This window comes from Bicyclus anynana, chromosome 2 (genome assembly GCF_947172395.1).
Source record: "Bicyclus anynana chromosome 2, ilBicAnyn1.1, whole genome shotgun sequence".
Taxonomy (NCBI): domain Eukaryota; kingdom Metazoa; phylum Arthropoda; class Insecta; order Lepidoptera; family Nymphalidae; genus Bicyclus; species Bicyclus anynana.
In genome coordinates this window covers 11,361,064-11,386,609 of record NC_069084.1, presented here as the reverse complement: position 1 = coordinate 11,386,609, position 25,546 = coordinate 11,361,064, and the positions used below count along the sequence as shown (strand labels likewise).

At 37.0% G+C, this 25,546-nt stretch overlaps 4 protein-coding genes across 4 annotated transcripts in view; 3 read left to right on the top strand and 1 right to left on the bottom strand.

Moving 5' to 3' along the window:
- The window catches only part of LOC112043242 (agrin), a 75,260-nt gene extending 68,652 nt beyond the window's left edge, over nucleotides 1–6,608 (top strand). The window contains exons 7-12 of the mRNA XM_024078563.2: nucleotides 205–369; nucleotides 929–1,090; nucleotides 1,957–2,082; nucleotides 2,822–2,998; nucleotides 4,125–4,283; nucleotides 5,009–6,608. Of these exons, the coding sequence (XP_023934331.1) occupies nucleotides 205–369; nucleotides 929–1,090; nucleotides 1,957–2,082; nucleotides 2,822–2,998; nucleotides 4,125–4,283; nucleotides 5,009–5,087 (868 nt within the window). The 3' untranslated portion in view covers nucleotides 5,088–6,608. The remainder of the gene's footprint in view (nucleotides 1–204; nucleotides 370–928; nucleotides 1,091–1,956; nucleotides 2,083–2,821; nucleotides 2,999–4,124; nucleotides 4,284–5,008) is intronic.
- A 4,605-nt stretch (nucleotides 6,609–11,213) lies between these two features.
- LOC128198721 (facilitated trehalose transporter Tret1-like) lies at nucleotides 11,214–12,504 on the top strand. The gene is made up of 4 exons (XM_052885394.1): nucleotides 11,214–11,316; nucleotides 11,394–11,617; nucleotides 11,686–11,880; nucleotides 12,250–12,504. Exons 1-4 carry the CDS (start codon nucleotides 11,259–11,261, stop codon nucleotides 12,502–12,504), a joined length of 732 nt encoding a protein of 243 aa, XP_052741354.1. The 5' UTR covers nucleotides 11,214–11,258.
- An 88-nt stretch (nucleotides 12,505–12,592) lies between these two features.
- Nucleotides 12,593–18,646, bottom strand: LOC112043241 (trypsin 3A1-like). The gene is made up of 8 exons (XM_024078561.2): nucleotides 18,520–18,646; nucleotides 18,254–18,395; nucleotides 18,056–18,133; nucleotides 17,806–17,950; nucleotides 17,543–17,656; nucleotides 17,096–17,257; nucleotides 13,219–13,344; nucleotides 12,593–12,700 (listed from the first exon to the last, which is right to left on the bottom strand). The coding sequence occupies exons 1-8, from the start codon at nucleotides 18,587–18,589 to the stop codon at nucleotides 12,593–12,595; spliced, it is 945 nt and encodes a 314-aa protein (XP_023934329.2). The 5' UTR covers nucleotides 18,590–18,646.
- Nucleotides 18,647–20,513: 1,867 nt separating this feature from the next.
- On the top strand, nucleotides 20,514–22,284 carry LOC128198717 (trypsin-like). The gene is made up of 4 exons (XM_052885369.1): nucleotides 20,514–20,659; nucleotides 20,735–20,990; nucleotides 21,295–21,477; nucleotides 22,120–22,284. The coding sequence occupies exons 1-4, from the start codon at nucleotides 20,514–20,516 to the stop codon at nucleotides 22,282–22,284; spliced, it is 750 nt and encodes a 249-aa protein (XP_052741329.1).
- The last annotated feature ends 3,262 nt before the right edge of the window (nucleotides 22,285–25,546 follow it).

Sequence of the window (25,546 nt, the reverse complement as noted above, 5' to 3'; positions counted from 1 at the left end):
TCTAGTTTAGATAAAATATAAGGGGCAACTACAACAACAACAACTTTCATGTGCAAGATAAGCTTGCATTAGACTACAATACTGTCTAGAGACGACTAGGTTAGGACGAAATTGACTGATGGCAACTACTAAAACCAACTAACCAATTAAAATTGTTTACAAAAATAAAATAAAGAACTATTAAAAGATTTTTTTAACTTTCAGTAAACATGTCTTCGAAGTACCGATGGCGTTTTGCGTATCACAAGAGAGGACATCTGGTGGTGATTCGTGTCCCACAGACTGTTCCGGACAGAGGGAGAAATTGGTCTGCGGCTCCGATGAGAACATTTACAGAAATGAGTGTGAAATGAAAATGCTGAACTGCGGGTAAGATTTTACTGTACATAATTCTGCAGTGAAAATGTATGGAAGAAATAGAGGAAGTGTGTGTTGTAGTGTTAGAAATTGAACTTGTGGTTCGATACTGGAGCGATGTTTTTATTACTTTTCAATGGGCGTTTTGATATATGTATAACTATCTCTATCTATAGTGTTAGATAGAGGAGATACAGACGATTTCAAGACTCACACTGCCGAGGAGTCCATAATATTGTTTCAAAATAGAACAGCTGTAACAAATTATAGTTTATTTTTTAATATAGGCACATCATAAGACGTGCTCTCGCGTACGGAGGTACAACAACTTCCCAACTCAGGTTGAAAATTTTGAATGAAAATTTATTATAAGACATAAAAGCTCAGTACTGCATAGCCCGATCGAGGACTCGAACCCAAGGTTTCGAGGTCAGAAGCTACATTGTCCTACCACTCAAATAATAGCATACCCAGTTTGAATTACGGTTACAGTTAGAATTTGAATTTAAATGAAACATAGCAATACTGTTTTGTGACACTTTTGATTTATATTATAACAATATATTTTCAGAGCAAGCAACAGAAAGATAGTAAAGAAGGTAGATATGGAGAAATGCAAGGGAAAGATGAGCAAGTGTCTGAAAGTGAAGTGTCCGTCCGAGGTCGACCCTGTGTGTGGCACAGACGCTACCGTTTACACCAACCCTTGTCTGCTGAAAGTTGCTACTTGCCTGTAAGTATTGTCTTTTTCCTTTTTTTTTATTCTTAACAAGTTAGCCCTTGACTACAATCTCACCTGATGGTAAGTGATGATGCAATCTAAGATGGAAGCGGGCTAACTTGGTAGGAGGAGGATGAAAATCCACACCCCTTTTGGTTTCTACGGTAGGGTGGTAACTAGCCACGGCCGAAAGCCTCCCACCAGCCAGACCTGGACCAATTAAATAACCTCAATCGGCCCAGCCGGGGATCGAATCCAGGACCTCCGTCTTGTAAATCCACCGCGCATACCACTGCGCCACGGAGGTAGGCCGTCCTCCTGTACAATATTGTCTTTTTTCTCCAAAAAATGCTATCATACATGCATATAAAGAGATTCGATCCCTGTACCCCATGCAAAGATCAATATAGTTGGTTCAACGAAATTAAGTTAATAACGACGTTTAACATACATTATTCTATAAAGTTGTTTTTGCGATAATTTAACATGATTATAACAACGAAATCTTTTTCAGATACCACTTATTATACTGAGTGTAAAATAACGTAGTCCTTTCATTGAAAAACTATATAAAAATTATTAAGAGTGATCAGACAACTCTAAGGCTCTACAATATTCCATCACTTATCATTGAATTCCAGTCAAATGATAGGCAATACCATAAAAAGGAACTCCAGCAAGTGTTTGCTCAAATAATTAAGACATTACAATATTCCATCTCCTGACATTGATTGGTTTCAAATACCAGCTTATAAAGAATGATTCCTGAAAAGGGGAACTCGGCCAAGTGTTTGCGGAATTCTGGTTAAAATAGCCGCTGCTTTTCGTTAATGTTTGAAGTATTTAAGAATTATCGACGTTAATTATTGAATTTTCAGTAAAGGAGTCCAGCTGGCTCACTTCGGTAATTGCACATTGCTGCCGCGTATGGAAACTGATTGCTTGGACAACTGTGACAACGCTGTCGAACAACCTGTTTGTGGATCCGACGGCAATGTTTACAAGTAAGGGATTCATATTACTGTTCTTGTTAATCATCAGTTATCTACTGTGTAATCCAGGGGCGTAGCTACCGTCGTACCAGCCGTATCAATTATACGGGGCCCTCGGACAACAGGGGCCCCTTACGTGCAAAAGCAATAATTAGTAAAATGTTTCATTTGATTCGTTGCTTAAGCGTGCGCCCAAAAGTTGGAAACGTTAATTTTCATATTTATTTTAAGCGAGCATTTTTGTTCATTTTGTGAGAAATCCCTCACAACTAATCCTGATACGCCCCTCCAAGGCACGCTACGCCACTGGTGTAATCTCCAGTTACTGTTTTTATTTATTCACTGTGAGTCTACAATAGTACCTATGTAATATATTCGGTACCTACCTACGTTTATATTTCACGAGTATTACTGAAATCGTTTTTTTCAACTACCCTCGAATTATTTTCTTATCTGATGTTTAATATTCTTCAGAACAGATATTTATTTTATATAGTCTTTCACCAGACTGACGATGGTATATTAAGTTTTTCAATTGTATGTATAATATAGTGTTTGTCTAGTGAAAGTAGAGAGTGAAATCGTTCGGCAAAACAAAAATAAAACTTTAAAAAATGTTATTCCAACTGTTCAAGACAAACTATAAATGACCATGTCTTTAGTAGTAGTAGTAGCTGACTAATATGCATAAAGTGTGAGTTCTCATTCTACGTTGTTTCTTGAGTTTTTAATTTTTGTATTATTCATATAGATCTGAATGCGAACTTCGTAAGCTGACTTGCGGACAACACGTGGTATCCGTAGCGGCGGCTCACTGCAGGACGACCGCGCTGTGCCACGAGGAGTGTCCAGACACACCGGCCTTCGTGTGTGGTTCGGACAACCGGTTTTACAAGAACGAGTGCATCATGAAGAAGGAGAACTGCGGGTATGTTTTGATAGACTAAGAGTCAGCGACAGCCAGACATTCGTCATTTTATGGAAGGGGAAAGGGGAATGCCCTCCGGCCAATACAACGTCAGCCCCGGGAACCCAGGTATACCCCCTGTGGGGGAGATTCCCCCGGGCAGTGATTTCAGTGGACTGTAGTTGTAAACAAATGTAAGGTTCTAGTTAAAGGAGTTTGTTCGAAGGTTTCCTCTATTCTAATGGGCAGGCTCCTATCACTGATACGAAGGGTAATTCTAACAAACCACCTACCTTTCGAGGATCTTCTTCTGCCCAGCTGCTGAAGTCCAGCTCCCACGCCAACACGTTGATGACTCGCACACGCACTTGGCCGCGGCCTTTTTTTTCACCGTGTAAATAATAATAAAAAGTTATTATCACAAGATCGAACAAAGTCAAATATTAAATAATAAATAAAAAAGATTATTGTCACCCGAATTGATCGCCCGTTTCGAGTTAACGGGCAGCGAACAACGAACCGAAAAAATGTCCGGCGAATAGGCGAATGGTGGACAATACAATGGCGGGCGACCGACGGCAGGGCGCTCACAGCTCCGAGCGCGGTGAGGCAGTCTGTCGAATACCCTCAAAATCGGCGACAAAAGTACCCACCTAAATTGAGGAATTTTCGAACTCCGAATTAATCGAATATTCACGAACACCCCCGTATGAAAGTTCACGGAGATGATAATAAGATGTTGGATCTGGTTTGATAATTGGTAATTAATAAAAGTATGTTTCTGGAAGAAAATAGTAGATTGTTATACAAGGGGCTAAAAAACCCATTTTAAACGAGGTATTTTTAGAGCACGAGCCGAAGGCGAGGACCGCCTAAATAGAAACCGAGTTTATAATTGGTTTAGCCCCGCGTGTTACACAATACTTTTCACAACACACACAAGACTTTGACTGCCGTATGTTCATAGGGAGAGCATAACTTAACGGCTTGCACAACGAAATAATGTTTATAAAATTTCGTCTTATGCACGGGTAATCGACACTGTCTCAGTTTATCTTAAATAGTAATAGCGTGACTGTCGCTGGCTCTCCATCTATTGATGGTATGGTTTATCTGTATTTGCCCAACAATCAATTAAACTGTGCAGGAAGCACGTATTCGTGGTGCCACTGAAGCGTTGCCTGGCACGCTTCCAGTACTCGGGCTGTGCGCGCGTGTGCCCGCCCGAGTACGACCCTGTGTGCGGCACGGACGATAAGACTTACTCAAACAAATGCTTCTTGGAAATGGAAAACTGTCGTTCAAGGTATGTTCTAATTTGAAACATAGTAGGTATTTAGGTATGATTTTAAAACGAATACCTGTTTGTGTAATGATTATAAGGGGCGTAGCTACCGCCGTATCAGCCGTATTAATGATACAGGGCCCCCGGAAAAAAAGGGGCCGCTTACGTGCCAAAGCTGAATTTGTAAAATGTAATCTACAATATTACTTAAACTGGGTGATGCTTCCCGGGAGAAAACTTACAAAAAACTACAGAAATGACAAAAGTAAAAAAGAAATGCTTTATGTACGTAGAGTAAGTCAAAGCTAAAGAGATTTTTCGGGATTTGCCGCCCGACTATTAGGCCCCTCAACTAATTTTGATACAGGGCCCTCTGCCTTTGAAAACCGCATTAAAATCCGTTGCGTATTTTAAAAGTTCTAAGCGTACGAACGCTGGAAGCGATTTTGTTATAATATCTAATAAGTAAAGAAGTTGGCCGATCCTAATCTGAGTTTTTATTTTTTCAAATCATATTTATTACTTCTTATTATCTTGTATAATAATCTTAAGATAGGATCCACGTACTTTTTGCTTTTACCTTTTTTTTTATAAGTTAGAAGGTAGTTCAAAAATTACTCGTAATTACGTTTAAAAATTATCTACCTCTTTTTCAAAATCAGACTGATATATACGATCAGGATGATTGGTATTAGTTTCATAATAAATTATGTATATTGATAGAAATACTTAATACATTTTTTCAGGAGTCTCGTCCAACTAAAACACCTGGGAACATGCACTGAACCTATCGCCGAGGAGCCGAAGAACTATCTTTACCGATAGATTTAGAACATATATAACTAGTTTTAAATAGTTAAAGTCATATCAACGTATTTCGCTTTCACATATCGATGCATTTTGGACGTAGAGTCCTATAAATTAGTGCCAACATTAAGTAAAATATAGGCTAACTTTATTGTAGAGACCAACACTAAAACGTCTTCCATTTTCGATTTATATCAGTGACTTGTTTTAATTGTAAGTACAAATTCAAGATGGCGTCGAATATGACGTCACGAAATGGTGTCTCAATCGGATAATAAGAAAAGTGATATTAATAGATATGTGAGGAATTGAGTAGGTTGATTGAAGTAGTAAAATTTTCCAATGCTTTATTTATTTTTCTATTTTTTATGGATTGTTTAGAAACTTTTAAATTTAAGAATAAAAATAAATGTCATCTTCACTCGGAAAAATAAGACATGGTGGCAACCATAGATGTAAAAAAAAAGTCCAGACACCATCTCCTGAACTAAATCCTCCTGAATAAAAAGTGACGCTTCATAATATGCCGACAAGCACAAAGATGCAAATTTAGATAGATTTGCTATATCTGATTGTTTGACAGTGAGGTACCGTCTGCCTAATTTATAAAGTCTATGGTGGCAGCAAAAAGCGATACGCTGCCTTTCCAGATAAAACATATTTACCAGAAAAGAAATTAATTAAAATGGGATATTTCCCCATTCTTCGATGGTTGGTTACAAACTTGAATTACATGGAATGACAAACATCGCAACGGTCGTATTGCAAACAGTTAATCGGGTTTTGCCACCTTTTTGGGAGAGTTTTAGTTGTTTCGTATAGTAAAGTTAAGAGAACTAATAATAGATTAATAACTAGCATATTACTCGTTCAACAAATAATACCTATTCCCACTAATGTAGTTTAGAAGTTAAATCATTTCTTTTGTCACTCAATACATTTATAATTTGTGACGCGAAAAGTTGATGTCATATCGAAAATGTTGATACGCGATTTAGAAATTAATTATTTTAGTCCGCCCTTGCATTTATGAAAATTTAATTTACGATTAGGTTTAGTTAGGTACCAACCTAAGTTTTGACTGTTTATTTATTTCTATTTATTGTCTAAAATAGTTAGGAACGTGTAAATAAAAGTTAGTGGTTCATTTCGTCTAAAGACAAAAAATATTTACGTATCCACTTGTTTCATACTTACTTTTGGGCTTTGCCTACAGGTATTTCTAGTTATACTTTTAACTTGACTTATTAACACGGTGTTATGAACGACCCCAGATAAAATATTGTTATGAGTCGTATTTTAAAAAAAAAAAATTGTATACAAACTTTCAAGCCGTAGTTAACACTTATGCCAGTTGTTTTTTAAATTGTGCAGCAATATTATTTGCTATAATTTGATAGCTAATGTATTTAATAAGACATTTCAGTGGATTTTCTCATAATATAGGTTATAATAATAACAAAACTTGATGCGTAAATACATAATACTCTTTGTATACGTTTAAACGAACCATAAAAATAAAATAAATTTTAAAACATTTTTTGTTTTTACTTTTTTTTATTACCTAGAAGCTGTGCCCCGCTATTACACGTCTGTGTAAGATTCATTTTGTGTGGAATTATCAAAATAAAAAGTCTACATATATAATCTATAAGTATCTGTTCCATTTTTCATTCAGATTCGTTCAGCTGTTGAGCTTTGAGTGAGTTACAAACGTCCATAAAATAGCCATTATATGTTCTGAAATGGTCTGCGAACTTTTTTCAAAAGTTTAAAGTGTTGTTGTGAAATTTTTAAACTGTGATATTGTGTGTTCTAAAGAATCCAAGCTAAGTTAACCGAAGGTTAGTGTACGTGCTTTATTAAGGTCAGCTCTTAAACCCTCTCTGAGAGGTAGAAAGTCATAAAAAAGGCTGAAAATATATAATTAAGTACACACTGGTCAGTAATTTATAAAAAATTAATAGGGCCATAGGGCCGTTGAACGAAAGTTTAATAATACATCAAAGAAAAAAAAATTACACGAACTAAAATAGTTATGTCTACGGGCAATGATGTTAGAAGAAAAAAAGAGGTAGATACGTTACATAAACCACATTTGATATTTACAACTGGCACGCAAAAAATATTTCAGCAGCGTTGTCAACAGCGCGATGACAGTGCGGCGACTAAGTTCAGGTTTGCTAATTAGCATAGTTTTAACGTGCCACTTGCGGTCCGGTCCGACTTAGATCGGCAGCGAGATGATCTTAAGCTTCGTCCACCTGCCGCAATTCCATACAATTACTGTGATGGTGTGCTAACCTGTGCCCTATGTAGTCGCACTTTTAAGGCCAAAATAGGGTACATTAGTCACTGGAAAGCACACCAGAGAACTATACATCCGAGTTCCTTACCCTGATTTGAGGAGTCTGAAGCGTCGCTGTAGCCGAAATCGGCTTTGAGGCATCAATATCAAAAAAAAAATAACCTAAGTATCTATAACTTGGTTAATTCGTTCATAACACTCCCGATGGTCCGCGGGACCGGGAGGGGGGTAGCGATGCCCTGCGCGACTTCATACACGCGCAATCCTACCCTCTCTCCCTCGCGTACGACTTCATACCCGCGCAGGCTTCCCCTCCCGTCGCCCGCATATCATGGGAGTGTCATTAACGAACTTGCCTCCTTGAAGCTATACCTCTTTTTTCTTCTAACATCATTGTCTACGAGTATAACAAACAACTCGGACTCTCGACCACTGGGTAACGTTCAATCCTCAGTAACTTCTCCATACAGATTCTATTGACGAGTTCAATGGGGAATCCGCACGGCTCGAAGAACTTCGTCATTTCGTCTACCAGTGCTCTAAAATTCATTACAAAATCCGAAAAGGTCGCCAAGTTGAAGGCGTCGTTCCATTTTAATATCATCACTAAAAGATAAACAAATTCATTAGCGATCTTATTCGTTGATCTTAGACGTTTCAAAAGTGTTTGTAAAATGCAATTGGGCCTACTTCAAATATAAGATTTTAAGTTCCACCATATAAATCCCTTGTATTTTTTTTTATTTTTTTTCTCAAAACCAGACAATGGATCTTTGGGCGAAGGAAGAACTATAAGAAGATACCTACAATCTACATATTATGTTTACTATAGCATACGTAAAACTTTTTCAATAATATAACAAGTTTTCGCGTAGTTATTAAGGCCTTTGGTTACCTATGACTAAGGCCTAGCCTTTCAATATATAGCCGCACTGATAGGAAGTTAATTTCCTCTTTGCTTCTGACTTAGAGTATTATCGCGCCCGGGGAAAATTAGCTTAAAAAATTGCCAAAACGAATGTGTTACAAACATGTTTTTGGGCATTTGGTGGAAAAAACGAAACTCATCTAGGCTCCTTGGAATACTGCTGAGTGCTGATAGAGATATATTAAATTGTTACTCAACTTACCGACACTAACAAAGTAGGAGAGTAGCCATATCCAAGCCATTACATATGGTAACAATAGTTATTTATGGTTTTAAAAGTTGTTTTAGTCTCATATAACGCATAATTATAGAATATGTTCGTAAATAACACAATAACAAAATTTGTAACTTGAAAGGTAAATCAAACAACTTTCATGACACTTTTGAGAGGATTTTCTTAAACGTCTGAGTAAATTGTCATAATCATTCTTGAGTTTTTTTAATATTGACTGTTGTTAAGTGGTTAACATTGACTATAATCAATATCGTGACCAATGTCTATAACAAAGAATTACTAAAAACTTTATAGGTCATGTAAGGAGGACGCCCTGAATAACTACCTAAGTATGCACTTCAAATTGAGAAGAAGAAGAAGAAGAAATACTTTATTGCACACAAAAATACAATTATAAATTAAAACAATAATTAAAGTCTGATTGTAATTTCATGCAACCATTTCGTTCACAGCGGTGAACAGCATTGCTGGCAAAATAAAAAATGGGAGCACCTGTTTCTCCAGATAAGCTCTACTGATGATAACTGCCTGAATTACATCTAGCCGTAACTTGGATCTTGGATTATTTATGAGGATATTTACTCATATGAAACTATTGTCTTGGACTGACCAAGTCAAAACCGTTCTCCATACGTCCTTTACACAAACTAAGTACATAATCTAGGTAGAAGCGCTACAAAAGTCAACTGAAACATTCTCGTATTATTATGTAAGCAATAAAGTCTTGTAAACATAGTGATACTATTATCTAGTCTTAAATCATCATTAACAGTGATAAAACAGATGGTGTTTTTGAAAGTTTTCGCAAACTAAATGCATTATCAGATGTCCGCGTTGCACGTGAAAAGAATCCAAATTGTTCCAATACTACTTGAAAAAAAGTTTTCAATAAATCGGTAGTCTGTTAAAAGCAAGTTATTTATTTGCAAAACACTTGAGTAATGCCAGAGTAAAAAGGTGGCAAAAAGGCGGTAATGCTGGAAACAAAAAAGAAGTTCTAATTATGGTCTGGATTATCTACTCGTATGTAATAGCTACCTGTTTCTCCTACTCGCATCATCGGAGCATCATGGTAGGTTTAAGCTACTTATCCCTCTACTATGAGGGAAGCCCGGTCCTACAGGAGGCCGTTAAAATAGGTTAGCAATAGTATGTAAATTTACTCTTTAACTATTAAAAAAATATTTAACTATGCTTTAAATTATGATATTTACGATATTATAAGTGAATGAAAAATATATAATATCACTCTGTATTACTGAGATGATTACAAAAGTAGATTTGTAAGCAATAAAGACATAAACTAAAGATAAAACATTGAACAATAAACTTGAAGACTAGTAAACTAGATCGTTAAATAATATTTTACATTACACGTAAGATACCATTATAATATTAAATAATAAAATCTATGTACTTGAATTCAAAGATTAAATTAACCATTTTAGATGTTATGGAGTCAGAAGACCATAGGAAAGGACATACTTACTTACAATGGATTTTCACGTTATTTGGTATGATTTTTTTACATTTACTGTAAACTACCAAAAACATGCGGTTTGGTCAACGTTAAAATTGGGTCCAGAAACGTTGGATAACAAATAAAGGAGAAATCCAAAATACGGTACTCTGTCTCACTAAAAGATACGATACACTATAATTCAGTGAACTTGTGGCATGTGGACAAGAACTTACCAAAATTAATCATAGTGTGAACAATGATTTAGGAAAGCAAGTCACACTTTACTCAGATATGCTATCACTATTGGCATACCTACGTTTCTTTGAAATTAAAAGCGAAGGAAGAGATAAAAGGGAACAAAGTAATAGTTATTTTTTACCTAAAACCAATTCAAATAAGTAAAATTGGACTTTCTTTCAATTTATAATTTTAGTTCCTGTTTTTAGCAAACATAACACTTTTGGTCCAGGGTATAGAAAATGCTTGGATCTCTCCTATAGCGAAATATCTACAATCTGAGGCCTCTCCCACTGGATACCCAGTCTCTAATGAGTTACTTAACTGGATTGTTAGTTCAATGAGTTTCGCTGCAATATTTGGAGTGCCAATTTATGCATACATTGCTGATGTTTATGGAAGACGGTTAGGGGTTATATTACTAGCACTTCCTCAAGCGGTGAGTATTAGACAATTTGCTCCTAAAATCCATCTTGAGTTTAATGAATAATTGAAAAATGTATTTCAATGTTTTTCAGATATCCTGGATTATCAGATTATCGTATTCTTCAACAACGACTCTAATCATAGCTAGAGTTATTGCAGGTTTAGCATCTGGCGGATGTTTTAACATTATACCTATATATGTAAAGGAAATAAGCCAAGATAATATAAGAGGAGTTTTAGGAACCTTGCCCACTTTATTTCAAACTCTCGGTGTATTGTTTGTATATATAATTGGAGCATATCTAGATTATTTTACTGTAAACTGTATCATATTGATCTTTCCGATTGTGACGATTGTATTGATGTTAAAGGCTCCTGAATCGCCTGCTTATCTAGTTAAACAGGGCAAAATTGATGTAAGTCTCTTTTTAATTTCATAGGATGGTTTTTCATCACTCATAAAATGATAATAATCTATAAATATGTCCGAAATACAGCAAAAGTATATATTTTTGAAGGAAGCAGTAAAAGCGGTTGCTCTCTTAAGAGGCCTGAATAAAGATCAAAAAGTCGTCCAAAATATTGTAGACGGTATGAAAAAGGAAGAAGATTATCACAGATCGTTACCAAAGATAAGTTTAATAAACATATGTGAGTGTTAACAAGTATAGCATACTTTTTTCTTTATTGATTGCTAAGAAAAAAGTTAAATTGTTACTTATTTTCAGTGCGACGTAGATCCTGGCGAAAAGCGTTTACTATCTCAATGTTTACTTTTACCTTCTTTGAATTAAACGGCGCCCTTATTATAGTTACATATGCTTCAACAATATTAAGTTCTACAGGAGTAGAATTTAACATACGACCAAAAATACAAGCATTGAGTTTTCCCATAGTGATGATAATAGGTTCTCTTATGGTAGCTACTTGCGTTGAGAGAATTGGTAGAAAGGTGAGTGTGACTGCTTTAGTAGTAAACTTTTTGCTAATCAGTAGATCGTAATGAATAATTTATTTCAGCCACTTCTGATTATGGCATTCTTAGTCAGCTCTTGCACCATGTTTTGCATAGGAATAATGATGTTAATACAAATAAAGGAAAACTCTGTACCAGTTTGGCTTCCTGTGGTTGTCATGATGTTATGCGTTTTCATGTACAGTGGTGGAGTTATGCCGCTATCATATATCATCATGACAGAGATGTTTAGTTTCCAGGTATGTATTTCACTCATATTGTTTAACTGGAACTCAGTTTTTCACAAATCCCGCGGGAATCATGAATTTTCCGGGATGAAAAGTCTATGTGTTGATTGAATGAAGAGTAAAATATATTTTCATTCCAAATTTCAGCCAAATCGCTTTAATAGTAGCGGCGTTAAAGAGTAATAAACATCCAAACAAAAATACATCCATACAAACTTTCGCGATCATAATGTTAGTAGGATTTATGCATATTTGATTAATTGTTTAATATTTTTTTTTAATTATATGACCTGTCTTATCCATAGTCGTTGTCGTCGTACTATGTGAATAATGTGGCCATGGATTGAACATTTATTTAGATAATAACACTTCTTTTTTCAGATCCGTGCAAAACTTATGGGTATTGTAGTGACCTACGCTTGGTTGCTAACTTTTTTGTTGTACAACATACATGCATTATTATCAAACAACCTTGGCCAATATTCTGCGTTTATGTTTTATGGCATAGTAAATCTTGCTGGTGCCATATTCACATCAATATACATTCCAGAAACGAAAGGAAAGACTGAAGAACAAATTTTAAAAATTATAACAAAAGCCAAAACCAAGGAACCTGATTTCCAAGAACCTGAATAATATTTATCCAAAAAATAAATATAAAATAATACAATAAAACATTATTTTATAATATATTAGTAGTTAGATTAAAATAGAAATTAATTAATTATTTTAAAGCCATATCAATTGGAATAGCATTTTCACTACTATCAATACTTTCATTGCGATCCGTTTCATTCAGCACTTTGTCTATCCAGGCTCGATTGTAAGAAACCTGCAAAACATATTCTTATAAATATAAGTTAAAAATCTAAAGAGCTAAAACTAAGTATATTACACAATCCTTCTTGGCAGATATATAATATAAGGTCTTATGAACAATATTAATTTCGTTTAGTACATGGATTAGAGGTCCGAAATATATCGATAATAATTAATATATAGATACATTTAGTAAAACAAATAGCATTGTTTGATAATACCTATGCTCTCTGGAGTAGGTACCATTGTCAAAGATAGAGATCAATGTAGGTAATTTTTTTTTACATTATTAGTATAAAGCTAATTTCAATTCAATTTTTAACTTTGGATACCGATGTCAGTACTTATCAACTCATGTTATAAAAGTATAGTTTGGTGTATAACCAAACTTTTAGTCCATTCTGACGTTGTAAAACACCCAAATGTGCAGCTGTTGTAACCCCTCTGGTATATGTTGATACACTGAGCAGCAAATCGCATTATTTAAAAATGGACTCAAAGTTTGGCGTATATTACTAAGGACCATAATACCTTCGCATATACTCCTGGTTTGGATTTATACGCACATTCTTCAGTTCCCGAAAATAAAGCAATACCATACAGAGTTCCAGCACGATTCATACCGCTGAAGTGAACTGCGGGGTCTCCTGTATCCCCCTGCAACAAATTTGAAATAGTAAGTATTATTCGTATTATAGCATATAGGCCTTTTGTAGAGACTTCCTTCCATACAAAGTGTTGCCTAGTACTGACCATGCTGGCTATTCGGGTTCGTTAGCGCATAGCTAGATTATTCTCGCCGAAATCACTGATGCTCGACACCAGCCTAAGCCATTTCTTAATCTAGCCTGTGGGAATGGATATACTGCCATTCGTCGGAAGTCCCTAGAAAAGGCCTATGTCCTGCAGTGTACGTCCATCGGCTGGTAGGATGATTATGATTATTATATCATCATCCAACTATCTAGTCGCCCAACACTGTGCTTTCCGGCGTGGGGTCGCCGATCCAGCACCTTGGGAACCCAATGTCTATCGGCTCTTCAAACTATAAAGATTTTTCTATATAAAACTGTAATTTTATAGTTAGTAGACAAAATCTACACTAATATTATAAAACTGAAGAGTTTGTTTGTTTGAACGCGCTAATCTCAAAAACAGTTAGCCGTGATAGCCCAGTGGATATGACCTCTGCCTCCGATTCCGGGGGTTCGAATCCGGTCCCGAATGCAGCCCAGCCGAGTTGGATTCGACGGTTCACCTCTTTCTCGAAATTGGACCTACCTAACTGGATCATATGTCCTAGGTATACGTATTCGTCTACAATTTCGAGTGCAGCGTTCTCAACTATAACTGGGTGGAGCGATACATGAGCATTACACATTATTTTTGTTTTGCCCATGTTCATTTTCAGGCCCACCTGTTGAGAAACGCTGCTGAGGTCATTGAGCATGGTACTAAGGTCATCCAGAGTCTGTGCCATGATGACTACATCATCCGCGAACCGCAGTTGAGTGATGTACTCGCCATTGATGTTGATGCCAAGTCCGCCCCAGTCCAGAAGCTTAAAGACGTCTTCCAGTGCGGCGGTAAATAGCTTCGGAGAGATCACATCTCCCTGACGCACTCCTCGCTGCAACTGGATTGGCCTCGTAGTCTGATCCTGAATACGGACTGACATTGTGGCGTTTTCGTACAAGCACTTCAACGCTTGGATATACCTGTAATCAATTCGGCATCTCTGCAATGACCTTAGCACAGCCCAGGTTTCCACCGAATCGAAGGCTTTTTCATAGTCCACAAACGCTAAGCATAGTGGCTGGTTATACTCGTGAGTCTTCTGTATAACCTGCCGCAGCGTATGGATGTGGTCTATGGTACTAAAGCCTTTTCGGAAACCGGCTTGTTCGGGAGGCTGGAAGTCGTCAAACCTATTAGCGAGACGATTCATAATGACTCTCGAGAACAATTTGTAAACATGGCTTAGCAGCGAGATGGGTCTGTAATTCTTCAGCAAGGTGTTATCACCTTTTTTGAAGAACAGAACCACCACGCTCCTATGCCACGCCTCAGGCGTCGTGCCCTCGTGAATGACGGAATTGAACAATCGCTGAAGGACTTTAAGTATCGGTTTTCCACCCGCTTTCAGGAGTTCTGCTGTGATTCCGTCCTCACCTGGCGCCTTATTGTTCTTCAGGTGTTTGAGAGCCACACTAATCTCGTATAGGCTGACGTCCGGGATATCTTCGGTATAGTGTCGGGTCAACTTGGCTCTGGGGTCTTTAGCCAAGTTGTCAACAGGCTGCTGAGTAGTCGTATATAGCTGTCCATAGAACTTCTCGACCTCACTTAATAACTCGGGCTTGGAAGAAATCAGATTACCGTGCTCGGTCTTCAAACGCGTCAGCTGCCTCTGTCCAATAGACAGATCTCTGGCGAAAACTTTCGAGCCGCGATTGTTTTCAATCGCATTTTTAATACGCTCGGTATTGAAGTTTCGCAAGTCGCTGGTTTGCGACTTAGAGATCTGTCTACTGATTTGTCGGTATTTTGACGCATCTGCTGAAGACTGCAATCTCATTTCTTGCCTCTCTTCCATGAGTTTAAGTGTATGGTCTGAGAACTTTTTGGTTCTTTTCGTACGGTGGGTCTTATAGAACTTAGACCCAACGGAATGGACAGTTTCCACGAACCTGTTGTTTAGATCGTCCACAGTTTCGCAATTTGCTAGGCAATCAAAGCGGTTCTGCAGTTCTAGTTGAAAGGACTCGGGGTTTTGGATATGGGCACGAGTAGGTCGGAGCGTAGACTTCACCAGTCGATACCGTTCCAGCTGAACGTTGATATTCAACGTGCCTCTAACCATTCGGTGATCGCTACCGGTTTTCACCCTATGGATCACAGAAACATCGTTGAATATTTGCCGTTTGGTAGACAAGATGAAGTCAATCTCATTTTTCGTGGAACCATCGGGGCTCATCCAGGTCCATTTCCTGTGTGGTGGCTTCTTGAAGAAGGAGTTCATCATAAAGAGGCCCTCCTTCTCCATGAAGTCAGCCAACATTTGGCCCCTGTCGTTCCGTTGACCATATCCAAATCGTCCCACTTTCAACTCTGAACCGCTACGTTCGCCCAGCTTTGCGTTAAAATCCCCCATCACAACATTGTAATAAGAGTTTGAGGCATGTATGGCTTTAGAAATATCCTCATACAATACCTCTACCTCCTCGTCGGGATGTGTCGAGGTCGGTGCGTAAACCTGTATAACCTTCAACGAATACCGTTTGGTAATTCGGAGGACCAGGAACGCTACCCTGCTCGACACACTCTCGACTTTTACAACATTGTTCACGAGGGACTTGTGAACGATAAATCCGACACCACCCTGGGACTGTTGGTCGCCCTCCCGGTAGTAGAGCATGTTGCCGGATTCAAGGATTATCGAGCCCTCCCCCTCTCTTCGGACTTCAGACAATCCTATGACATCCCAGTGCAACTTGCTCATAACTTCTTCCAGCTCGATCACCTTTTCGTCGGACCTCAAAGTGCGTGCGTTGTATGTTGCCAGGTCTAGTCGTCGGGGTTGGCAGCGGAATCTCTGCCGGAGATTCTTAACACCCCTTGCCCCGCCGTTACCGTAACCGCTGCCAGAGCCAGGGATAGCGGGGCTGCCGGGGACTAGGGGCTGTGTTGTGTTTGTTCTGTCCATATAAAGTTTTGCCCGATACTGGCCACGCTGGGCATGCGGGTTGGTCAGCGCAGTGCTAGATTACTCGCGCCGGTGTCGCTGCTGCCCGACACCGGCCTGAGGCATTTCGTAATCTAGCCTGTGGGAATGGATATACCGCCATTCGTCGGTCGCCAGAGCCTCGTCGGTCCATCTGCAGGGTGCACCACGAGCAGGTGAGGTGGCAATGGGCGGGGCACATAGTTCGAAGAGCCGATGGACGTTGGGGTCCCAAAGTGCTGGAATGGCGACCCCGCACTAGTAAGCGCAGTGTTGGCCGACCCCCCACCAGGTGGACTGACGACATCAAGCGAGTCGCAGGGATTCGCTGGATGCAGGTGGCTCAGTATCGTGATGTTTGGAAGTCCTTACAAAAGGCCTATGTCCTGCAGTGGACGTCCATTGGCTGATATGATGATGATGATGAATCCGGTCCGAGGCTCGCACATCCAACTTGTGTGCATTTTGAGAAATTAAATATTATCACGTGTCTCAAACGGTGAAAAGCTAGAGGCTAGATGATGAATCTCAGGAACTACTGCTCCGATTTGAAAAATTCTTTCAGTGATAGCCCATTTATCGAGGAAGGCTATCCCCGTATTCCTACAGGAACAGGAACCACGAGGGTGAAACCGCGCGGCGTCAGCTAGTCCTAAGTATAAAGTGGTTAAATATAATTCTTACAGCACACAAAGCAACTCCTTTCACAGTGCTCTGTAAGCACATGTGGTCTTGCTGAAGATAATAATCATTGCCATAAACAACTCTGCATTGTGCTTTGGGAACAACTTTTGCGATCATCCGACGTAACTCTTGATTAACGCCATCACGAATTTGACCTGACACCTGAAATAGAAACGCATAAACTGAAATTAAAATAGGTTGAAGTAATAAAATAGGTAGTAACTCCCGTGTTTGTTTGAAATTCTTTTTAACTTCTCCCACGAGAACCACAGATTTTTCCGGGACAAAAAGTAGCTTAAGTAGAGTCCAATTTATCTTTATACCAAATTTCATCTAAACCGGTGCACCGTTTTAACCGTCAAAAGGTAACTGACAGACAGATTTACTGTCGCACTTACAATATTAGCATGGATAGTAAGGATATTAAGTTTGTTCATGAAATCTTACCACAGATCCATAACCTGTAACGACTATTTCTCCAAATACAGGCGGCAAGTTAACATTGTTCTGTGCTAATGCTACTGCTTGTACGCGAGTATTGGGCACTATTAGGATATTGACCTAGAAGAAATGTTAACTTTAAGAATCATTAAAACAAATTATCAATCATGTGAAAAGTAACAGGTCAAATAGAAGATTATATCTTCTACTTTTACTTTTCAAGGGTTCAAATATTTTTTGATACGAAATCATTTTATAGAATTTTTTACCTTTATTAACGCAAGATTGTGCTCAGGATAGTACTGATCTGTTCTATAACTGGGATGTCGTTGGATATCAATGACAGATAGTATTCTTCCTCCAAAGTCTCTAAATACTGAGCCCATTCGAACTGTAACTTCTTCTTTTGTTACGCTGTAAAAAACACTCTTTTATTACCGTATATCTAATTGGTCTGGCAAATGATTTTTATTATCATTCTTTTTTTATAGCTTATTGTAAATTTTAAATAGATCTTACTAGTCAAAACATTGTGCTGCAGTCAATATCCATTGTGGACCTACTATGGCACCCCCACACCAATGCTTTCCATGCAATCTAAATAGACAAAAACCAAAAAATGGTATTTACATTCTAGTTAAGAAGACTTTCTAAAAGCGGCAAACTATTTGAAAAAATCTAATTAAAGGGTACTTCATACGTTTTAATAAGTGGTACCTTATAGAGACCGTGTACGGATAATCTTCTAAACAAACAAGTCCTGATTCCGTTGTCAAGCGTTTCCTTCTAACATGTGTAAGGTCTTCCTCCATTTTAGGAGGAAACTCACATTCCAGTTCTGCTTTCTGAGTTGCTGATGCTGAAAAAAGTAAATTATCTTCATCAATTATTTTGAGAAAAACAACAACTACTTAAAAAGATTTGAAGGTTTTAAGAGCAAAATAATAAATATATGCCTTAACACATTTCTTTAATGTACTCACCACACAGAACATTAGTAAGACAAAAATAGTTAATAACAAACAAATGAAAAAAACAATTCCTATTACCCATTTCTAAGTCATCTATACATTTTTAAGATACTTATAAGTTTACACCGAGAGTTAGAGCGTTACCACTCTAAAAACTTAACAGCTTGTAAGAATTTTCTAAGTCTTCATTGTACATAATGGCTATCAGTTTGAAAACAGTGTTAGTTAACCACAAAGTTTAACAAACAGACCACTACCATTGTTGAGAACGAGGTAAGCCAAATCGATAAAACAACTTTTCGTACACAAACGAGAAATTACATAAGAAAAAATGCCTTTGGAGAAACTAAAATTGAAAGGAAGAATAGCAATACTGGTAATATAAAGTAAAGAATAACGATACTCGTAATGATACCAGAGAATGATAAAAATTTACCAAAAAAAAACTTGTTTCCGAAAGGGCTTGACACTTTTTTAATCACGTACACCAGAGTAAAGATACTGTGCCTACACATAAAAATCTGTTAATTTGAGATAAAATTATAATTAAGTTTAAATTAAGCATGTTTGTTTTTAAAACTACTAGTAGCAATAATAACAAAATAAACTGAAAATATTTATTTAGTAGCTCACACTACTAAATGTTCAAGTATTTTCTCCCAAGCTCATGAAGCTATTACAACGGTATCACATGCTTTAAAAAAGACTGAATTATCCATTGTAAATGTTTTACGACCATTCAATTCCTTATCATTTCATTCTTTTAATTCAACACAATCACCGTCATTTTACTTGTCGTGTTTTACATAGTTGTACTTACTTGTCGTGTTTTACACTACTAAATGTTCAAGTATTTTCTCCCAAGCTCATGAAGCTATTACAACGGTATCACATGCTTTAAAAAAGACTGAATTATCCATTGTAAATGTTTTACGACCTTTCAATTCCTTATCATTTCATTCTTTTAATTCAACACAATCACCGTCATTTTACTTGTCGTGTTTTACATAGTTCTTAACACCTGTCCATAACATTGGCTGATTCATTAGAGTAAGTGAAATTCATTCGGATAATACTCGTATAGTTTTATATCAATTTAGCATTGTTAAAGTTTGCAATCACGTAAAAAAATTTTTTTAATTTAAATTTTGTAAATTAATAAAATGAACGATAAGATAAATATTTTTAATATCGTTATTACTTATTTTTGTCTACATATAGTAGTAAGTACAGAAGACTATGACGATAAACCAGCACTTGATTATGAAAGAAGTGAATCAGTTGATTCGGAAAGCAATGAAGTGTACAATATTAGCGTAAAAGAAAAACCAAGTAGAGGGAGAAATGCAGACACGAATAGTTATTATAATAATGGTAACTTAATTCATCAAATTTAAATTTAGGAATCATTGGAATATCTCCAGATATTCAATGTATATCTAGATGAATTACTAATTCTAATTCTAAATTACACTAATGTTTAAAGAGGCAAAAGTTTATATAACAAATACTTCATCCATACTTACAACACAAATTTAATATTGTTCGTATAAAATTTGATATAATATATTTTTATAATCTTTACAAGTTAGCCCTTGACTACAATCTCACCTGATGGTAAGTGATGATGCAATCGAAGATGAAAGCGGGCTAACTTTTTAGGAGGAGGATGAAAATTCAAACCCCTTTCGGTTTCTACACGACTTCGTACCGGAACGCTAAATCGCTTGGCGGTACGTCTTTGTTGGTAGAGTGGTAATTAGCCACGGCCGAAGCCTAAAGATATGAGTCAACTACCCTATTATAAAAATAATAGCAAATCTTGTAGGATAAAATGTTTTAAACTTTTAGTGATATAATACTCATTTTAAATTTGAAACTATCGTACCTATATGATCAGGTACTTTGTATGATGTCTATATTTTTCTATTCTAGAAAATGTTACGAATGATAATGTTCCGCGTAAGAACTCTAAAAATCATATCTCTAAAGATCCTAACTCCTCAATGGATGTTGATAATCAAAACTGTGAAGATACACATGTCTCAGATTATCCTTATTCAGTTTCGATCCAGAAAAAAGGCGCCCATTATGCCTCTGGTGCTCTAATACATAACAAATGGATATTATCTGTTGCTGGAGAATTCTATCAGTGAGTAAACTAAATTAAAAAAATGATTTTAAACAATAACCTAAAGGGATTTTAACAAATATATTTACGTTTCAGTATAAGAGAATCAATCAAACTATTTAGGGCACGACTGGGATCACTCAACTGCAAGAAAGGTGGTGTTCTAGTGCCATTAAAAAGAATAGAAGTTCATCCATCATATATCTACAATCAACCTGGGTTTGATCTAGCTCTGCTCAGAATCGGTCACGGGGTAAAGTGTTCCAACAATATCAGACCAATCAGCTTATCGGATGTCAGAAGCTCGGTCATCAATGCAAAATTTTTGGCAACATATTGGCCAAGACTGATGGTAAGTTAACTCAATTCCTAACGAACTTTTTAATCACTATCATGCATTTCTGATTAAATCTATAAATTACTAAGAGACGCCCCGTGGTTACTTCTCGTTCCAATGAGAATGTAGGGATAAAATATACTCATAAAAATGTGGTTTCTTTTTGGTAAAATGATTTTTAAAACCCTATTACATTATCTCTATAAAATATTAAACTTTGTTATCCATTAACATGAACTTGTCGTGTCTAACAGAACGAAGAAACCATTTGCTTATGACCATTTGTTTATAACCATGTTAAGCTATTTTTGTTATCCAGGTTAGAGGCAAGGTTCTACCACAATCAGCAAAAGAGCGTATAAAGCAGAACAGAATGAGAGTGTCGACGCAGAAAACTTTACCTTGGAAAACGTGCAGTAATATTGTGCAAGCTAGTAACTATACGTTACATGTGTCAAGCCTATGTTTGAAGCCTATCACATCTCATCACAGCTCGTGCATGGTACAGGATGTTTTGTTACTTTCTGTAATCCCTTCATCCCTTCGGTAATCTCTTCATTACGAGATCTCTCTCGTATCTATCGATTCTCCTTAGATTAAATTAAATTTTGGCAGATGTCAATGATAATGACCGGGGCCTGTAGCCATATACGAGTAGCACGTCGATTCTCTTTCTAAAATCGGAAACGCTTCGAAAATGTATAAAGCCGGATTTATATTTGTCTGACGTGTCGTGTCGTGACGCATCAGAACAGAATCGGTATCATACATTTTATATGGCAACGTTTACACTTATGTGTTGTGACAAATGTCGTGATGGCTTGCCACATACAAAATGTATGTGTGTTGTAAGTCTTTTTTTTTAATTCTTTACAAGTTAGCCCTTGACTACAATCTCACCTGATGGTAAGTGATGATGCAGTCTAAGATGTAAGCGGGCTAACTTGTGAGGAGCATGAAAATCTACACCCCTTTCGGTTTCTACCCCTTTCGTTTTGTAAATCCACCACGCATACCACTGCGCCACGGAGCCCGAGTTTACTTTTTAAGTAGCCGCACCGCAAGTAGGATGCCGTACGGGGTCAATTGACCTCGTCCCGCAGCGAACGTGTTAACTTAACCAATTCATTAATTATTCTTTCAGCCCGATGTTGGCGCGCCTATAATTGGAGACGACGGTCTTTGGGGCATCACCTCGGGATGGATAACAGATGACTGTTCCAATTATAATAGTCCTACTATTTTTACTAGAATCTCCATAGAACCGATTACAACCTGGTTAAACACATTGCTAGATGAAGATAAATGAAATTATGTATTGTTTTTATTGTAACATGGTTTTCACCATAGATTAAAGATAAGATTCGCTCCCGTGGTAGCCGAAACCATTTTTAGCCGAAATCATTTTTAGCCAACTTCCAAAAAAGGAGGAAGTTCTCATTCGGCAGTATGTATGTCCTGTCCAGTGGTATTTCCGACATTTGTGTAACTATTTTGAAAATTCTTTTTCTTTAATCTAAGGTTTTCACAATGAACACGATAAACTAAATAAATATTTGATATTTTATTTTTTTAATAATTTACGTATTACAATTATAATAAATATACTTACGTAATAGAATATAGTGTACTTACTCTATGTTAATATAATATTTTTCGTTATTTTTATAATTATGACTTTCATTATTCCTTTAGATAATAATTAATAACGTATAAGAAAATCAAAAGTTCAGTGACACTGCACCGTTGCTGATAACTACTATATCTGCGACACGGTATATAGGCCGTTATGAAAGTTACAAAAGTTAAACTTAAATTTAAAAATCGAGTTACCTAATTACCCCTTTACCTACTCGTATTTTTGGCTGAAAAGATCTTATTTTTCTGTTTGGCAGCGACGTCCTGGAGACAGTCATAGTATACCTACGTCATATTGTCCCAGAAATCAAAGATTTCTAGCATTATGGGTTTCTTGTTTACTACGAAACCCTGAAAAACGTAAATGGACACGGACAAAAATTATAGCACCTACTAGTATATTTATTAGTAGCGGAAAACCGCGACTCTGTTCCCGTGAATTTAAATTGTTCACAATTCCCACGGGAACCATAGATTTTTTCGGAATAACAAGTAGCCTATATGTTGCTCAATACCTCCCTCTATATTTCAGTAGCCTGAATTAACAGTTACACAAAATAAAATCTCGATTGTGTTTTAGTATCGTGTACATAATTATAAAATCATACGAAACTTGGTACAATTATTCTTCATACTCCTGGGCAGGTTACCAGTATACTTTTCATCACGCTACGATCAATAGGAGTAGAGCAGTGAAGCGAAATGTTGGGAAAACGGGAGAAGTTACTCCATTGTTACAGCGATACTACTGTAAGGGCTGGACTAAAGAGTCTAAGGGCGGACGAAGTCGCGGGCGTCCGCTAGTATCCAATATAACAATTGTTTTCCTATATAAATACATGATATTAAGACACGAATATCTTAGCAATCCATGGATTCAACGTGTGGGTGCTGGGTCCATCGCTTGGCAGAGAGAAAAGCTTCGAACAGAGTCCTGGACTTGTGACCAATGGATGTAGAGTTAAAGAATTCCTTAATGTATATATAATTATAGTAATATAGAAAATTATATATAGAAGTATATATAATTTTTTCCCTATCAATTTGATGTTTTTCGGAGCGTTGTAATGCTACGGAAACTGTAAAATTTTATTAAATGTAAAATGGTCTTCTTATCGTGTCGTAGATGTAGGAAATACCTACTGGAACATCTCGTAATAAATTTAATTTATCAAATCACGACCTTCGTAAAAATAGAATAGGTGGGTAATCTTTTTAAAATATTGTCAGTGAGTCAACAATTAAATTGTAAATATGATATTCAAATGTGATGAAATGAAGGGTGGTTTCACATGGATTTCAACCGATTTTGAAGAGTTCTCAAGTGGGTGCCATTGATCAGCGCCGGATTAGCTATTATGTATTTTTTATTTTTATCGCTTGGCTGAAATCATGCTTGACAGTAAGCGAAGGTGAAACGCGCTTGCCTAGAAGATGCCTGATGCCTATTCACTCTTGCCTTGAATATACCTACCCAAGTTGTCATGTTGTAGGATCTGTTGTCAGTTCGGATCAGGAACGAAGAACAAAAACGCTTCGTACGCGTCCAAGGGACATCAACTACGTATGAATGCAGACCTCTGCGATGCCTGGTAACTACCAAAACTAGCTATGGAGAGGCTAACTAGCTATGGTAAAAAGGTGAAGAGGGAACTAGATCGAAAAGTACCTGAGCGCACTCTCTGAAATAAATCCTGTAGAACACCGACAGAGAGGCAACTTTCGGCGATGCTCCAATGATTGCAATTTTGCACTAGTAAACGATATATAACTAGAAGCTCAATGTTGTCGGTGATCAGTACAGGTGTATTCCGGAAAGTAGAAGTAAGCTAAAAAGGGCTTTTCGCAGTGAATTAATATTAAACTTGACCAGATTGGAGTCTCCCCAGTCGCACACCTTGTTAAGGTCAAATTGATACGTTCAACCAATGTCTCTCTTTGCTCGAGGGTTTCAGCCCTACTAGAGCAGCGACTGGACATATATCTATCCGTCACAGTGCTGAAGTCGGCATACCCAAATAAACCTGGTTTAAGCAGGTCATTTATGTACAGCAGGAAGAGTGTAGTGGAGAGAACTGATCCCTGAGGAACTCTGGCATTGATTGCTATTGGATCAGAGATCAGTCGAGCTGCCGTCTACGACAACACTCAATGATCGTTCGCTCAGGAAATCTGATATCCAGCGACATACGCTAGTATGTATGTATAAACTAGTGTGTAGGTATATACAAACAAAATTAAATATTGAATGATTCCGGGTTATTATAATAGAATGTATAAACAGCTCATATTTCACGCCATTTATAAATAGGCATCTTAAAACCATAAATTTTAGTAGATAATATTATGTATTTCATGACGTAAATATATTCACGTGGTTTATTGATAATGACACATGCAAATAGTAATTAAATTTTAAAATACAAATGTATTTACTGGAAGTGATAAAACAATAAAACTAATCCCTTTATGATGTTTGTTTTATAATGTGAGTGTACAGATTTATGGTCCCCGAGTCGGTCAGTCATTCACAGGTGATAAGTCGTAAAATGCTTAGAAGCTGAATTATTTTACTCTCATAAAGACGGCTGTGTCTCCGAGTAGGTTGGGTTGAGGTTGAGGTGGTCCCAAATACGTAAAAAAGGAAAATATTTTAGGTTACATTCTCCTGAAATAATAGCATAAATATAAATAAAAATTCGACTGAATATACCTACAAAAGATAATTCGTCAAAGGTCGAAAATCAATACTTTATTATTCTCAAATAAATATGCATCAGTACTACCTACATCATGCTGTAACTTCGAGTAGGTTGAGGAGTCCCGAACACGTAAAAAAAGGAAAAATTGAGTGACTTTCTTCTGAAATAATAGTATAAAGATAAAAATATTCAGCTGACTATATATAAAGTAATTCGTCAATAATGTCGAAA

What these genes read in the sequence shown, in the direction of transcription:
- LOC128198721 (XM_052885394.1), top strand. Translation starts at nt 11,259, where the DNA reads ATGAAAAAGGAAGAAGATTATCACAGATCGTTACCAAAGATAAGTTTA. An exon ending in GATAAGTTTAATAAACATAT is followed by an intron (nt 11,317 to 11,393) that starts GTGAGTGTTAAC and finishes ACTTATTTTCAG; the next exon opens with TGCGACGTAGATCCTGGCGA. An exon ending in CAGAGATGTTTAGTTTCCAG is followed by an intron (nt 11,881 to 12,249) that starts GTATGTATTTCA and finishes TTCTTTTTTCAG; the next exon opens with ATCCGTGCAAAACTTATGGG.
- LOC128198717 (XM_052885369.1), top strand. Translation starts at nt 20,514, where the DNA reads ATGGATGTTGATAATCAAAACTGTGAAGATACACATGTCTCAGATTAT. An exon ending in CATATTGGCCAAGACTGATG is followed by an intron (nt 20,991 to 21,294) that starts GTAAGTTAACTC and finishes TTTGTTATCCAG; the next exon opens with GTTAGAGGCAAGGTTCTACC. An exon ending in CTCATCACAGCTCGTGCATG is followed by an intron (nt 21,478 to 22,119) that starts GTACAGGATGTT and finishes TTATTCTTTCAG; the next exon opens with CCCGATGTTGGCGCGCCTAT.
- LOC112043241 (XM_024078561.2), bottom strand. Translation starts at nt 18,589, where the DNA reads ATGGGTAATAGGAATTGTTTTTTTCATTTGTTTGTTATTAACTATTTT. An exon ending in TTACAGGTTATGGATCTGTG is followed by an intron (nt 17,258 to 17,542) that starts GTAAGATTTCAT and finishes TTTCTATTTCAG; the next exon opens with GTGTCAGGTCAAATTCGTGA. An exon ending in AACCAGGAGTATATGCGAAG is followed by an intron (nt 12,701 to 13,218) that starts GTATTATGGTCC and finishes TATGTTTTGCAG; the next exon opens with GTTTCTTACAATCGAGCCTG.